Here is a 13,812-nt window from a genome sequence, read left to right on the forward strand (position 1 = left end):
AAACGCGCAGTGAAATTGGATCGAGCAACTAGATCGAGTTTATTTTGTCATAAGGTAGTGTGATTATGCATGACACGAAGTATTTGCTAGTCTAGTACTGGAGAAATTAGCGTTTGGATGCGCATTGTGCGGCTTTAACACCTATTACCCCTCTTAGCATCCAAAGGCAACACCCTAGGATACCATGCATCCTCACCCAAAGGAAATACTCCTTAGTAAATCCTTACCCTATAGCAATAGTCTTCTCTTAACCCACACCTCTAGAAATGAAGTGCTACCTCATACATTTAAAATGCATAGTGCAAAAACCTGTAATAAAGTCCCTGCTAAGAGAAGCACATGCACACTCACTCGCATCATGGAGATGAAAACAGAAAAGTCATGGTAGATAACAGGCACCATGTCTTTGGACAATTGCACATCAAATTCTACAAAGTCAGCTCCCTGAAAAATAGCATAGATATATCACCAGGCATATATCACAGGACAGCGAAGCCTGTCATAAAATTAAAACTGCCGTGTATACGTTTACATCTCATGAGCATGATCAGATAAAAAAATTAATAAGTGGCCAGTACTGTGGTCAAAACCAAGACCAATGCAGGCCACTCATCTTCAGATTTTTCACATCAACACATTGATCCACAATTAATGATAATAAAAACAAACACTTCATTATATAAGCACGTATGTACTAACATGTTTCCCTGCATAGTTCAACGATGCAATCGTATTCTCCCTGGCCACAGCAATCCTACAAAATGACAAAAAATTATACCACTGCACAGCCAGGTAGAACAATTATCTAACACGTGTCACACAGTTATATCAGTATATTATATTACATCACAAGGCATGTATGAGCATCATCCATAATATAGGGCGCACAATTAGCACCGGCCCACCGGCATATGCCGGCAAGTTATTTGGAGGGCTGGTAACATTGGCAAAACACCGGCCCTCCAAGCCGGTGGTTTCAGCCGTGTTAGCGAGTACCTACATTTTTATTTATAGTTTTACCTGAAGGATATCACGCCATAAATTATCAACATTTTACAAATTGCAAGAATGCAAGCGTGAAACGTGACATTGATTTTACAAATAAATTTGTGAGGGCTGGAAAATTATGGTGAGGGCTGGTAAAAATGACCGTTACCATCCCTCTGGGCCGGTGCAAAAAATCTGAATTTCGTGCCCTGTAATATATATATATATATATTGTATGTACATCAGGGATTCGAATGGCCCAAGAAGAAAAGACTAAAAATACTGACCACTGAGTGTAAGTGCCAAAACCACTCATGGCAAATGCCCAAGGTTGCTATTACATGCTGAGTAGAGAGTTCCCATAGAGAAAATTTTGATAAATGGATGCTATGCAGTGGATTCTGGTGCCATCTGAACATTAATTCATATTATCTTAAAGAGTGGGTTTTTTTAATATATAATTAAATAATACATCATTATTAGAAATGAGAGTGATTTTTGAAATATTCATGCTTCAAAAATAGCTTTCCCCAAATTTTCTTCTTGAATTTACACTGATTTTACGAACGGCCCTGGCAGCTGCAAAAAAAATACTACAAATTGCTGAGCCACAAAAGGAGTTTGTCCCTGGTACATGTGGTTCTGCAGAGCAAGAAGAAATCGTCTTTGGTGTTTGTTCCTAATGTTAGGACCACGTCTTCTAAGATGACTATACACTGCTCATGAACCAAACTCCACCAACACCAACGTCTATTTTTCAGAGGCAATTAAATCTTCACCAGACAGCTAGCTACTAATCTTCACTGCATCAGATTAGCTACATGTGCCAATGTTGCATTTGTTCAGTTTTAAACCACATGAAACCCAAACCAATGACAGAATCTCGTAGATGTTAATCGATGCTAGTCCCAAATTGTACAAGATATCATCGGTGCAAAGGCTGATAATATGCTTTCTGGGGAGCAATTAAAGTTGAACATGAATTTGTTGCTTGAACATTGACAACATAGTTGGAATTAACGAATTGTGACAGTGTAGTCTACGTTATAGCAGGGGTAGAAATTAACTTTTGAATAAGGGAGTCCAACGGGTGCTTATTTTTAAGATTCATGCAGTTGCACGCCTGCCAAATTTTCTTTGGACATTAGCTGAAAAAATACAGGTAATTCCGCGAGGCCGTGCTCCAGAACGAACTAGTTAGCATGGCACAATTTTCAGGGAGTCACACGAACTCCTGCATATGTCAAATCAAGGAGTCCGACAGTAAATCAGGGAGTATTTGACTCCGGACTCCCGTTAATTTCGCACCCTGTTATAGTACAATTACGTTTTACGTCTGTGCAATATAATTGTAAGTTCATGATTGGATGGAGGAAGAACAAAGAAAACATATAAGCCAAGGATGTCAGAAGATGTACTTGCATGTGTAGACCATCCCATGTAGAATAGCTGCTTCCGATTATTTGAGTGAGTTGAACAATGACGAGCAGGAACTCACAGCAGAAGGATCTAGCTAATTACTTACCGCTTCTTATTGTAGTAGGAACCCATGCCCCGGTGACCAACATCTAGAGGGCGCCAACGCCGCTTCCAGTACTGGTTATAAGAGACCTCCATGTTGAAAGTGATCCCTTCTGTCGGTTTAATGACGAGGTACTCCACTGTAACAAGAAAACTATCAGTGAACATAATACATGTGCCAATAAACAATGAACAATAAACTGGACATGCATAAAACACCTTATTCTACTATAACCCAGCCTAAACAGGTAAAATTATGTCCGTAAACCAAATAATGCTGTCGACGTTCAAGCAGTAACAACTAATTTTGAAATAATGTCAAAGTCATTATATCCCAATCAGTATTTGATTTCTCAGCATTTGCAACAATGACTCTTGTAAACCAGGACTCATTGCTATTAACTTACACAGGTGTGTGTAAACGTACTCCAATGATATATTATGCATCACACAGACTCCATGGAAATGTCGACTTGCACTTTTTCCCATGGTGACTACATGTAAATCCTGTTCAATTTCTACATAACAAATAACTCACACACATCTCAGAAGTGATTGATTATTACGAACCTTCTAGTTGGCCAATATTAGAGTGTCTAAGTCCAGTGATGGGAATGAATCTACAACCATTCAGGTGACGCATGTTCACAGGCAGGATGTATGCAAAGCCTTTGAACTCCGGAACAGACTCCGTATCCTCATCACTGCACGAGTAGAAATCAACCTGAAGTGCCTGAAATAGAGAAATAAAAAGGCACTAATCTCAGTAACAGTCTGTTAGGGTTAGATGCATTTCAACCATCCACTCTGGTGTGATGTTACTGATATTATGTGAGCACTACAATTCATTGATTGTTCCATTTAATCATTATAATACCCAATTACCCATGTTTGTTATATGGCTGTGAAAAATACCACATTGTGTAATAAATGCAGCACATGTCATGTGTCATGACATAAAAATCAATGTAGCCCACTAAAAATCAATATTGACCGCTGAAGAATGCAGCCACCTAGCATAATCACGGCTTCTCGCTACTGATGGCTGCTACGATGTGTGACAAAGGAAGGTTTGAACAAATGGATGAGAACACTGAATAAACTCGGGTAAAACATTATTATAATAAACAAGTGCCGCAGAGCGACAGCGCTCAACTGACGGGTACTGTAGCCAGGTATTCTTCTGATAAACTCAATGGCAACCAAATCAAGTGCGCCCTCCTGCCACCGCGTTCTCGCTCAGAGCATATATCTAGGATACTACTAATTAGTGATGGGAATCGGCTGGAATTTCATAATCGATTATCGGTTTCCCTTAACCGATCGATAATCGATTATAATCGGATAATCGGTTAATAATAGCATAGATTTAATTTAATCTTACTTTGTATATACAATTATACATAGCATTCAATATTATCATGTTTTATGATCATGTATTAACTCTGTGAAGGTTGCTGTATGTATATCAATGACTGTTCCTATACAGTATTTAATCAATTTAAAAAGAAATGGTTTAAATGCCTTTATTAAAACATTAAAAGTTTTAAACAAACATGATCAAGACTTGTTCTTTATTATAGTAAGTAAGTTGTTTGTGTTCTAATAGTGTAGGCTGTGTAGCCGAGTTAATGTCCTGCCAATGGAATATCCTCTCCAATGTAACAAACAATTACGGAGGTAGAATCTGTCATCTACGGATAACATCTGTGGCGACATGGTGTCAAACCACAAGCAGCCGCAGTAGCGTCTGGGCCTCATCTGAGGTCTGTTGCTACGATTATAAACGTAAATTTCAAGTCGTTGGTAGTAACATTTAGTTAGGCGCAGATATGCAGACCGCAGTTGCGTACACAGCATTGTTAGGACACGCCCACTGATCGCAGGTATGGAGGGTAGGGGGAGGGTGGGGGGCAGGCGGTGGGGGAGGGTGGGGGAGAGGGGCGGGGAGGAGGGGGTGGGGCAGGGGCGGGGGGGGAGCGTGGGGGAGGAAGGAGGGGCAGGAGTGGGCAAGGGAGGGCGGGCCTAATAGCAAAAGCCAGTTCAACTCCGTTTTGTTAACAGTCAACAGAATCCATGTTTACCCTCCGTCTTCGAGGGGTCACAAAGGTTATCCGACAACTTACTCTTCGCATGTCAGCTAGAAGGGACATTTCATGGTCCTTTCAATTAAAGGCCATAAAAATGCCTTAGCGGTCACCGCTGAAACAGAAGAAAGGTTTTTCTCAACTCGCGCTTGCGTGTCAGCCAGTCTTTCAGAAAAATGTCTAAATCTGCCCTTGTGCCCATTGACCTTTGACTGTGACCTCCATTTGCGGCACAGTGAGTTGTGGCTCTTCCTACCATGATTGCTATACACAGGACTTCACGAGCCTAGTCGAGCGGTTTAAGATTTGTGCCGCAATTCTGCAGTTTCCTCCCTATACTTAAGTTAAGGAAGTGAATTGTTCCCTTCTTTTACACGCTTTGACCTTTGAACCTTTGACCCCAGCTTCGACAGCCCAACTCGTTTTGCACGATCCCCCCGACGCTCCCGAATATCGTGACCGTCACGTCGTTTTTGTTCCCCAACTTGTTTGAGCACGGACGTACGGCCGGACGCACGGACGAGACGCACGGCACGGACGGCACGATCAAGCCGATTCTACATAGCTGGCGATCTGACTGCGTTCAGTATGAGCGTAAAAACAAAGACTGTCCAATTTGTCCATGTCTATAAGTACACTAAGTACAGCTCTGCCATCAAACAGGACCTATGTTAAGCAGTGATTCATGAAGGGTGTCTCTGGACTACACACTGATGCACTTCTACTTCGCTACCAATACATGTCCATGTTGCGGATTTAGTAATTTTTTAAATTTGTTTGTTTTTTGTTTGGTATTTTGATAATCGATTATTTGTTTTCATAATCGATTATCGAATTTGAGACTATAATCGATCGATTTTCGATTATAACTCGGATCATCGGGACAGTCACTACTACTAATACAGATATGACAGATACTAAAAATCTATGATAGGCTATACCTACTGTAGTACAGTAGTAAAGATATAGCTGTGTAACTTTAATGACTTCGCTATATTAACATGTTATCAAGGATATGCGTCGAGCGCGAGCGTAGTGGTGGTGGTGGGGAGGGGTAGGAGGGGGAGGGTGGGGGAGGGTGGGGAAGGGGGCGGGGGAGGGGGGTGGAAGAGGGGAAAGTGGAGGATGGGGGGGAGGGGGCTCTAATCAGCAAAGCAGTTCCAGTCTTTGTTAACAGTCAACAAATCCATGTTTAACGCCTCCTCTTGAGGGTCAAAAGGTTATCCGACACTTACTCTTCGCTTGTCAGCGGAAAGTACATTTCATGGTCCTTTCAATAAAACCTATAAAATGATTTTCCAATCGGCTCGTTCAGACCATGTCCTCAGAAAATGTCTAAAATCTGCCCTGTGCCCATTGACCTTGAGAGCCTGTGACTCAATTTCGACACAGTGATGGCTTTCCTACCATTGATGCCTATACACGGCTATCACGAGCCTAGGTCGAGCCGTATAGATTTATGCCGCGCAATTCTGCATTTCCTCCCTATACTTTAAGTTAAGGAGGGAATGTTCCCCTTCTTTTTACACCGCTTGACCTTTGACCTTTGACCCCAGCTTCAACATCCCAACTCGTTTTCGAATTAGCCCCCCCCCCGCCCAATATCGTGACCGTACGTCGAGCGTTTAAGATTTGTGCCCAACTGTTGACGGACGGACGCCGGACGCACGGACAATCATGCGATTCTACAAGCTGCATCTGACTATGTCAGATGAACTAACAAGTGCGCAGAGCGACAGCGCTGCACCTGACGGCAGGTGTTCTGATGCTAAACTCACTGGCAAACGAATGAAGAGCACCCTCCCATCACCGCCGTTCGCCGCTCAGAGCATATATCTAGGATCCTACTAATACAGATCTAAAATCTATGATAGCTAAGCTTTGCTATACTGGTAGCTACATAATAAAGATACAGCTGTGTAACTTTAATGACTTCGCAATATTAACATGTTATCATGGATATGCGTCGAGCGCGAGCGTAGGTGTCGGTGGTGGGGGAGAGTGGGGGAAGGGCGGGTGGAAAGGGCTCTAATAGCAAAAGCAGTTGCCGCGAGATGGCGCGTGCAAGTGTGTCATCAATAATCAAAGATGGCATCACCCTTCGTGCCGTGATAACTGCACTCCATTGTAGTTGCTGAAATCCAAGTATATTCAGGCAGCGCGAGAATTTCGCTCAGCTGTGAGTTAACTACATCTGCATTGCAGGTTGCCAGGCAATAACTATGATTAGAATAGTGCCAGTTCACCCCCATGCAGTGCGTAATGGGCTGCCCCCATGTTTTTTGCCTACACACGCCCAAGCATTCAGCGATTCATTACAGCGTGCTATTAAACAGGGTGTTACTCAGGGTGCCTAATACAGACTGCTTTAGAAAAATAATATGATTTAAGGAAGCGTAAACCTTTTTCAACGCAAACATTTGCGCTTTGCCAATTGAACTGCTGCAAACTGTAGCCTCCATCACATCCACAATATTTAGCAAAAGCAGTTCAGTCCTTTGTTAACAGTCAACAAATCCATGTTTAACTTTAACCCTTCTCTTGAGGGTCAAAAAATTATCCGACTTTTACTCTTCGCATGTCAGCAGAAAGTACATTTCAAAGCCATAAAAATGCTAGGTCACCGCTGAAACAAAAAAGTTTTCCAATCGCTCCGTCAGACCATGTCCTCAGAAAATGTCTAAAATCTGCCCTGTGCCCCATTGACCTTTGACCTGTGACCTCCAATTTCGACACAGTGATGGCTTTTCCTACCATGATGCTATACACCGACTATCACAAGCCTAGGTCGAGCCGTTTAGATTTGTGCCGCAATTCTGCATTTCCTCCCTATACATTAAGTTAAGGAGGGAATGTTCCTCCTTCTTTTACACCTCTTGACCTTTGACCCCCAGCTTCGACATCCCAACTCGTTTTGACGATCCCCCCCAACGTCCCGAATATCGTGATCGTACGTCGAGCGGTTAAGATTTGTGCCCAACTGTTAACGGACGGACGCACGCACGGACGGACGATCATGCGATTCTACAAGCTGCATCTGACTATGTCAGATGAGCTAAAAACACACAGAATGTGATCAAACATTTTCTGCCAGTAGTTATCACTGGCATTAGTTTATTATTTAGGAGGGAAATTGTGTTTCTAAATTGGTAGGATGTTTCACAAACTGTGTATATTTTATTATTTGGCTAAGTCTCAAAAAAATTTGTAATACAGAGCAAAAATAACAGATTTGTTCATTTGGGAGGGGTGGAATATTTGAAAAATTTCAAACAAATTTAAGACAAAATTGCGTGGAACATTTGCTGAATTGAAATGATATGACCCCATACCGATATAATAATAATGATGATTATGATGATGATGATGATGATAATAATAATAATAATAATAGCAAAATATCCAATAAATATAAAATAATAATAACCTACTAATCTAATCAAAACACACTACTCAACATATATTTATATAGCTTTATACTGCCTCATCAGTTAATTCACGAATCAATAAATTACAGAAAAACAACAACAATGTAAGACAATAACTCAAGCTTCATTCATCACACATGTACACTGGTGGCAAAAAAACATAGTTTTAAATTATTTACCTAAATTTTCACAACGCATACTAGCCACAATACCCTATTGGCCATTAAGTAAAACGTCTTAACACTAACCGTAAAGAGTAGATGAAATGTGGTACATCGGAATACAATGATGTCATCATCATTGTAGACATGTCCAAATTGATTTTGTTCCCGAAATTCATAGTCATCAGGACACGTGAGCACCTGTAATTTAAGTAGTACCGGTAGTACTATTGATTGTAATCTCTATTATGTACTCTTGATTGTGTTTATACATATCATAAAATTGATAGATGGTTCACATTGTACTCACATTATTTTAACTGCAACAAAGCCACCTCATATGGTACAAACTTATGTCGTTTATCAAATAAAATAACCGCCCATCCACCTTTGATTCAACATAAATTCCTTATCAAAATATATATCTGCATACTTGGAAAAAAAATCTAGTCATTTCCAACTCTCTGTTTTCAACTAGTCATTTGGATATTCAGGGCTTCATTCACCTCTAGGGCTGCAAAGCATGACGAGGTGTTTGCATAATTACTGAACTCACTGCAATCTCTGTCTGCTGGTCAGTGATGCTTGGTAAAGTTCCACCAGTGCCACTATCTACTTGTTCCTCATCATCCTCTGTATCGAGTAAGTTACTAGAGGAGCTCTGGAACAGCAGAACTGGATTTGAAATATCGTATGTGAATGCAGTTGTAATATATGGAATTGAAAAAGCTACATGAATGAACAGAAAATATCACATATGTAGGAAATTTTACATGAAGAAAAGAGTGAAACCAAGTTCCTTGGATGGATATTTATTGTAATAATTGTATACGTATCTAAGGGGTTTCCTTCATTCTTTATTTATAATCTGGACACACACAGGTGTATGTGTGAATACACAGTGATTATCAATAACAAATGTTAATAAATAGAGAAAACGTACAATCCGCTGGGCGGCGTCATTCTTCGAGGCTTTTCTTCCTTTAACTTACGTCTTTGTGCCGCAGGTCGATTTGTGTGACTTTAACCTGATACTTCATCCTCTGATATTTCTTCTTCCACATCTTAATTGGGTTGTTCTTGAGAGTTAGTCGGATCTCAGAGTGACTGATAAGCCATCCATACCCAATGCTCTCTCTATCATTGTATTCACCAAACGTGGCCACCTCACTTTGGCAACCGGCTAAATATGACATAAACATACTTTCTTTATATATATACATATAATATATCATAGAGAATATTTTCCAATGAGGCTGTCCTCCTGTTCTTAGGTTTCTGCTTGTAGTTATGTCTGATTTATTCTTTCTTTTGTATTTATGCAAATAAATGTATATATCTTTTGCCACTTTATTGCATTCAGAGAAGTAGAGATAGAGTCACGTTTCAACATCTAGTACCCATCGGTTAACATCCTAATGTCATGCAATACATGTACTAGTCAGTGGTATGCACAGAATCACCATCTTGTAATTGTCACACTGTTTGGTAACAGGTATTAAATGACTCTAAACGGTACAGAGCTTTGTTACATGCCTGCACTCACCTGACACTATGAGATGTCTTGGTTTAATGTTTGTTTCCCATCTTTTCACAATAACTTCACTTTCTACTTCACCAAATGACGCTATCATGTAGCGATACTCTACACTTGGACAGTCGATCAGATCTAGTGTACCGGTCCATAAATCACTGTTAACAGACAATGTCATATCAGTTTGCATATGAGTGTAAGCCCATGCTATCATATGTAATTACTTTACTATTCTATCATTGTAATCAATAAGCTAGGCACATCACCTGTTGTCTGTGTGGGGGTGCAACCACCTTAACTATAAGATAGTGGAACAACATAATATAAAACTAAGAACTGTAAATAACACTAAAACAAAACGGTGTGCACATAGAATATTGCTGCTAGAATGTCACACATATATGATCTCATAAACATGCCAGTTAAGTCATCCTACCTGTCCTCCTTCCTAGAAAGTCTAAAAGCAAGAGGAGGTGCCCACTCTCCAAGCTCTTTAACTGAACCAGTCACGCATACAATATCGCATGATGTGGTTTCAACTGACACTTGGAAGGTCACGTGTACTGACATTCTGGTTGTTTTCACAGCCTTCAACATTTACAGTAGCTATGGCACGCAGGAGACTGAGTAGTACATGTATATCCTATAGGCATCAGTGACCATCAGTCTCCTTGGTTAAAAGCATATTTCTTTCAACTTGACCTAATGCCACTCCCTCCATCATCATGCTGAAATATAAAATGTGTAGCATTTACCATGAAGACCCCAACTCACTATAACTCGTATAACCACAAGCATACTTATATAGTATACTTATATAATATACTATATAGCATATTATAGTTATATAGTATATCAGGGGTAGAAATTAACTTTTGAACAAGGGAGTCCAACGGACTCCCTGCCCTCAAAGAGGGAGTCGGGCCTCATTCCGCAGCAAAATGAGGGAGTCCGCAGTCTGAAGTTCAAAACTAAAGATATTAACAATAACGCATGTGCTTATTTTGAAGATTCACGATGTGGTTGCATGTCTGCCAAATTTTCTTTGGACATTGCTGAAAAAATACGGTAATTCCACGAGGCCGTGCTCTGGAAGGAACTATAGTTATTATAGCAGAATTTTCAGAGAGTTACACAGACTCCTGCATATATATGTCCAATCCGGACTCACGTTAATTTCGCACCCTGGTATATTATTATATAGTATATATATAGCAGTGTTTCCCCTAGCCAAATAGGTCTGTGAGGCAGTAAATTTTTTTTGGGGTGTGTTTGCGCAATTCGAGGTCCTGGCAAAGTTAGCACCGCAGGTGCTCGCCCAGCTAGGGGGGGGGGGTTGGGTCCGAAGGCATTCGCCCCCCAGGAATTTTTTGAAAAATGGTGCAATTTGGTGCATTCTAAGCTATTCTGAACACGTGGTATGAGACGCTTGAATCCCATTTGTTTGTTGTGCAGCGTTGTGTTTTACGTTTGAAGCTTTATTTCAATTTTAGTTCAATAAATTGTAGTTTATTGATGGAAGAACATCGATCTTCATCAGCGATGCGGTGTTTTGGACATATTTCTGTGTGGTGGCTGAGAATTTGAGCGAGGCAGCCCGCCTCGCCCACGGCCACACCCATTTTTTCAGCAAATGTCCAAAGACAATTTGGCAGACGTGCAACCGCATGAATCTTCAAAGTAAGCACACGCGTTATTGTTAATATCTTTAGTTTTGAACTTCAGACTGCGGACTCCCTCATTTACATTTTGTTGCGGACTCCCTCTTTTTGAGGGCAGAATCCCTTGTTCAAAGGTTAATTTCTACCCCTGTGTGTGTTTATATCATTTCCAGTTTTTACTGACTCTGTCCCAAGTGCCGCTGATAAGGTCTATGTCTCCCTGGGTACTGCCGGAACGTACTCTGGTAACTATCTGATATGGTTAGGGTTAGGGTAATAGGGAGTAGGCGTAGATGATTCCCTAGACTCGTTAGTGGAGTAGGCGAGGTACGGTCCGCCATTATTAGATGGTTACCAGGGTACGTTCCGGTATACCGGATCATATCCAGAGAGACATGATACAAGATTGCGTGGCACAGCTTTGCTGTTGATCCTAAGCGCTGCGCACGGATGAGACGCGCAGTTCCGCAGGATATGCGCACGCGACAGCGGGGATGTTCAAGTATGAAGCGCTGTCCGCAGTGGAGACGTGCGCCAAATTCGAGGCCCGGCGCACGTCTCCACAGCGGTCAGCGGATGGTCTGTAGTTTTAGAAGATGACAATGATTATATATGGACGATATTCTAGGAATTGGAGATTATAAAACAGTAACAAAAATTGCTCAGTCATGCTCCAGATTAGCTGAATCAAAAAGATTAGAATTTAATATGAACAAAACAAATAGAATGGTTATAAAATTCACCAACAAAGAAAGGAGATCTATAGAAGGAGATATTAATAGGCAACCAAGTAATCAAAAAATGCCCCAAATATTCATACCTAGGGGATTTAATTAATGATATAGGAGGTTATAACGATATGATAAGATTAAGAGTCCGAACTGAAAAATGTAGGTTCATGATGAGGGAAATATTATCATGGGCAGAAGAGCAAAATTATGGAAATCATACTATAGAAGCAAGAGTGAAATTATATGAATGCACAGTTTTACCTTCCTTCCTAAATAACAGTGAAACATAGACTTAATGGAAGAAGTGAAAATGTTGGAGGATTTCGAAAATGAGTGCCTGCGCAAAATAATAATCATGCAGAAAACGCAGAAAATGTATCGCATCAGCCCAAACTCCACGACAGATGGCGCTCTCACTCATGGGCTCAATCTACGAGTATCCTGAGTGTACGAAGGTGCACTGCATGCAGCTTGGCATCGGCCTAGACTGGTACCCGGTCGACAGTTCCACATGCTACACTAACAGCGTCAGTGTAGCGAAGGATACCTGCCGGAGTGAAGGTGGCGAACGGGTACCAGTCTAGCATCGGCCGGGCATTTCATTATTTACGAAAAGTAAACACAGTCGGTATAGGAACTGGTCACGTCGGTGACGCCCCATTCATGCCCATCAACGAAGAAGGCAGGGCTTATTCTGATTAAGGAGATGAGAAAATGCAACAGAAGTACGTAGCGCAGTGCGCTAAACGGCGTGTTATTTTCGTTTTTGTGCCAAACTCGATCGTAGGAGACCGTTCTAGCCTAGCAGAATGCCCTAGTTCCTGAGATCGGCGAATTGGTAACGTGATGGGGTTGGGGCCCCACCTATAAAAATTTCAAAGGGAGGTGCAGCGGGCGCAAATCTACAATAACTATATATTTATGTGTCAGTGTGCGCGCAATGGCGGCGGCGTGTTTACAGTTGAAACGCTTCAAGTGCCTTAGTCCGAGCCGACGCAGACCCCAGTAATGATAAACCCGCACCCTCAGATTAGCAAAGCGGAGTTTAGACCGAATAATTCTGTCCCATAAATTTAACCTTTTTTATATTTGGGTGAGGGTTATATTGGGACAGAACGGGGTTCATTGAAATTTCGTGAGATCGCATGCAAAATGCATGCGCTGAGAATGCGGCCCGTACGCCGCTATTGGTGCAAAAAAAAACCTACCGTTCCCTTCTACATGGCTTTACCTTGCTACTGATATGTGTATATATTCACTTCAATCGTTATTCACTTCTTAAAAGATTGTTTTTCATAAACACCGGTTCGTTCAACTTTCCTAAATTACATCGCCATTTACAAACAATCAGACCAATCACAGCGAGTCTATCAGGCCTCCTGCAGCGCCACAGATACAAGCGAGAACCAGGGGCTATTGTAAGACTCGCTCTGATTGGTCTGATTGTTTGTAAATGGCGATGGTAATTTACTACAGAGCGAGTCTTACAATAGCCCCCGGTTCTCGCTTGTATCTGTGGCGCTGCAGGAGGCCTGATAGACTCGCTGTGATTGGTCTGATTGTTTGTAAATGGCCAACGCGATCTCACGAAATTTCAATGAACCCCGTTCTGTCCCAATATAACCCTCACCAAAATATAAAAAAGGTTATATGGGACAGAATTATTCGGTCTAGGGTTACTTAGGGTTAGGGTTAGGGTTAG

At 41.3% G+C, this 13,812-nt stretch overlaps 1 protein-coding gene across 1 annotated transcript in view; it reads right to left on the bottom strand.

Annotated features, from left to right (window-relative positions):
• LOC106806208 (glycerophosphocholine phosphodiesterase GPCPD1-like) overlaps nt 1-13,812 on the bottom strand; it is a 19,630-nt gene that overhangs the window by 5,140 nt on the left and 678 nt on the right. Inside the window, exons 2-10 of the mRNA XM_014808081.1 lie at nt 10,155-10,446; nt 9,731-9,876; nt 9,177-9,367; nt 8,741-8,845; nt 8,272-8,385; nt 3,079-3,241; nt 2,513-2,648; nt 700-754; nt 352-444 (exon numbers count right to left, since the gene is read on the bottom strand). Coding sequence (XP_014663567.1) covers nt 352-444; nt 700-754; nt 2,513-2,648; nt 3,079-3,241; nt 8,272-8,385; nt 8,741-8,845; nt 9,177-9,367; nt 9,731-9,876; nt 10,155-10,315 — 1,164 coding nt within the window. The 5' untranslated portion in view covers nt 10,316-10,446. The remainder of the gene's footprint in view (nt 1-351; nt 445-699; nt 755-2,512; nt 2,649-3,078; nt 3,242-8,271; nt 8,386-8,740; nt 8,846-9,176; nt 9,368-9,730; nt 9,877-10,154; nt 10,447-13,812) is intronic.

This window comes from Priapulus caudatus, unplaced genomic scaffold (assembly GCF_000485595.1).
Source record: "Priapulus caudatus unplaced genomic scaffold, Priapulus_caudatus-5.0.1 Scaffold147, whole genome shotgun sequence".
Classification (NCBI taxonomy): domain Eukaryota; kingdom Metazoa; phylum Priapulida; class Priapulimorpha; order Priapulimorphida; family Priapulidae; genus Priapulus; species Priapulus caudatus.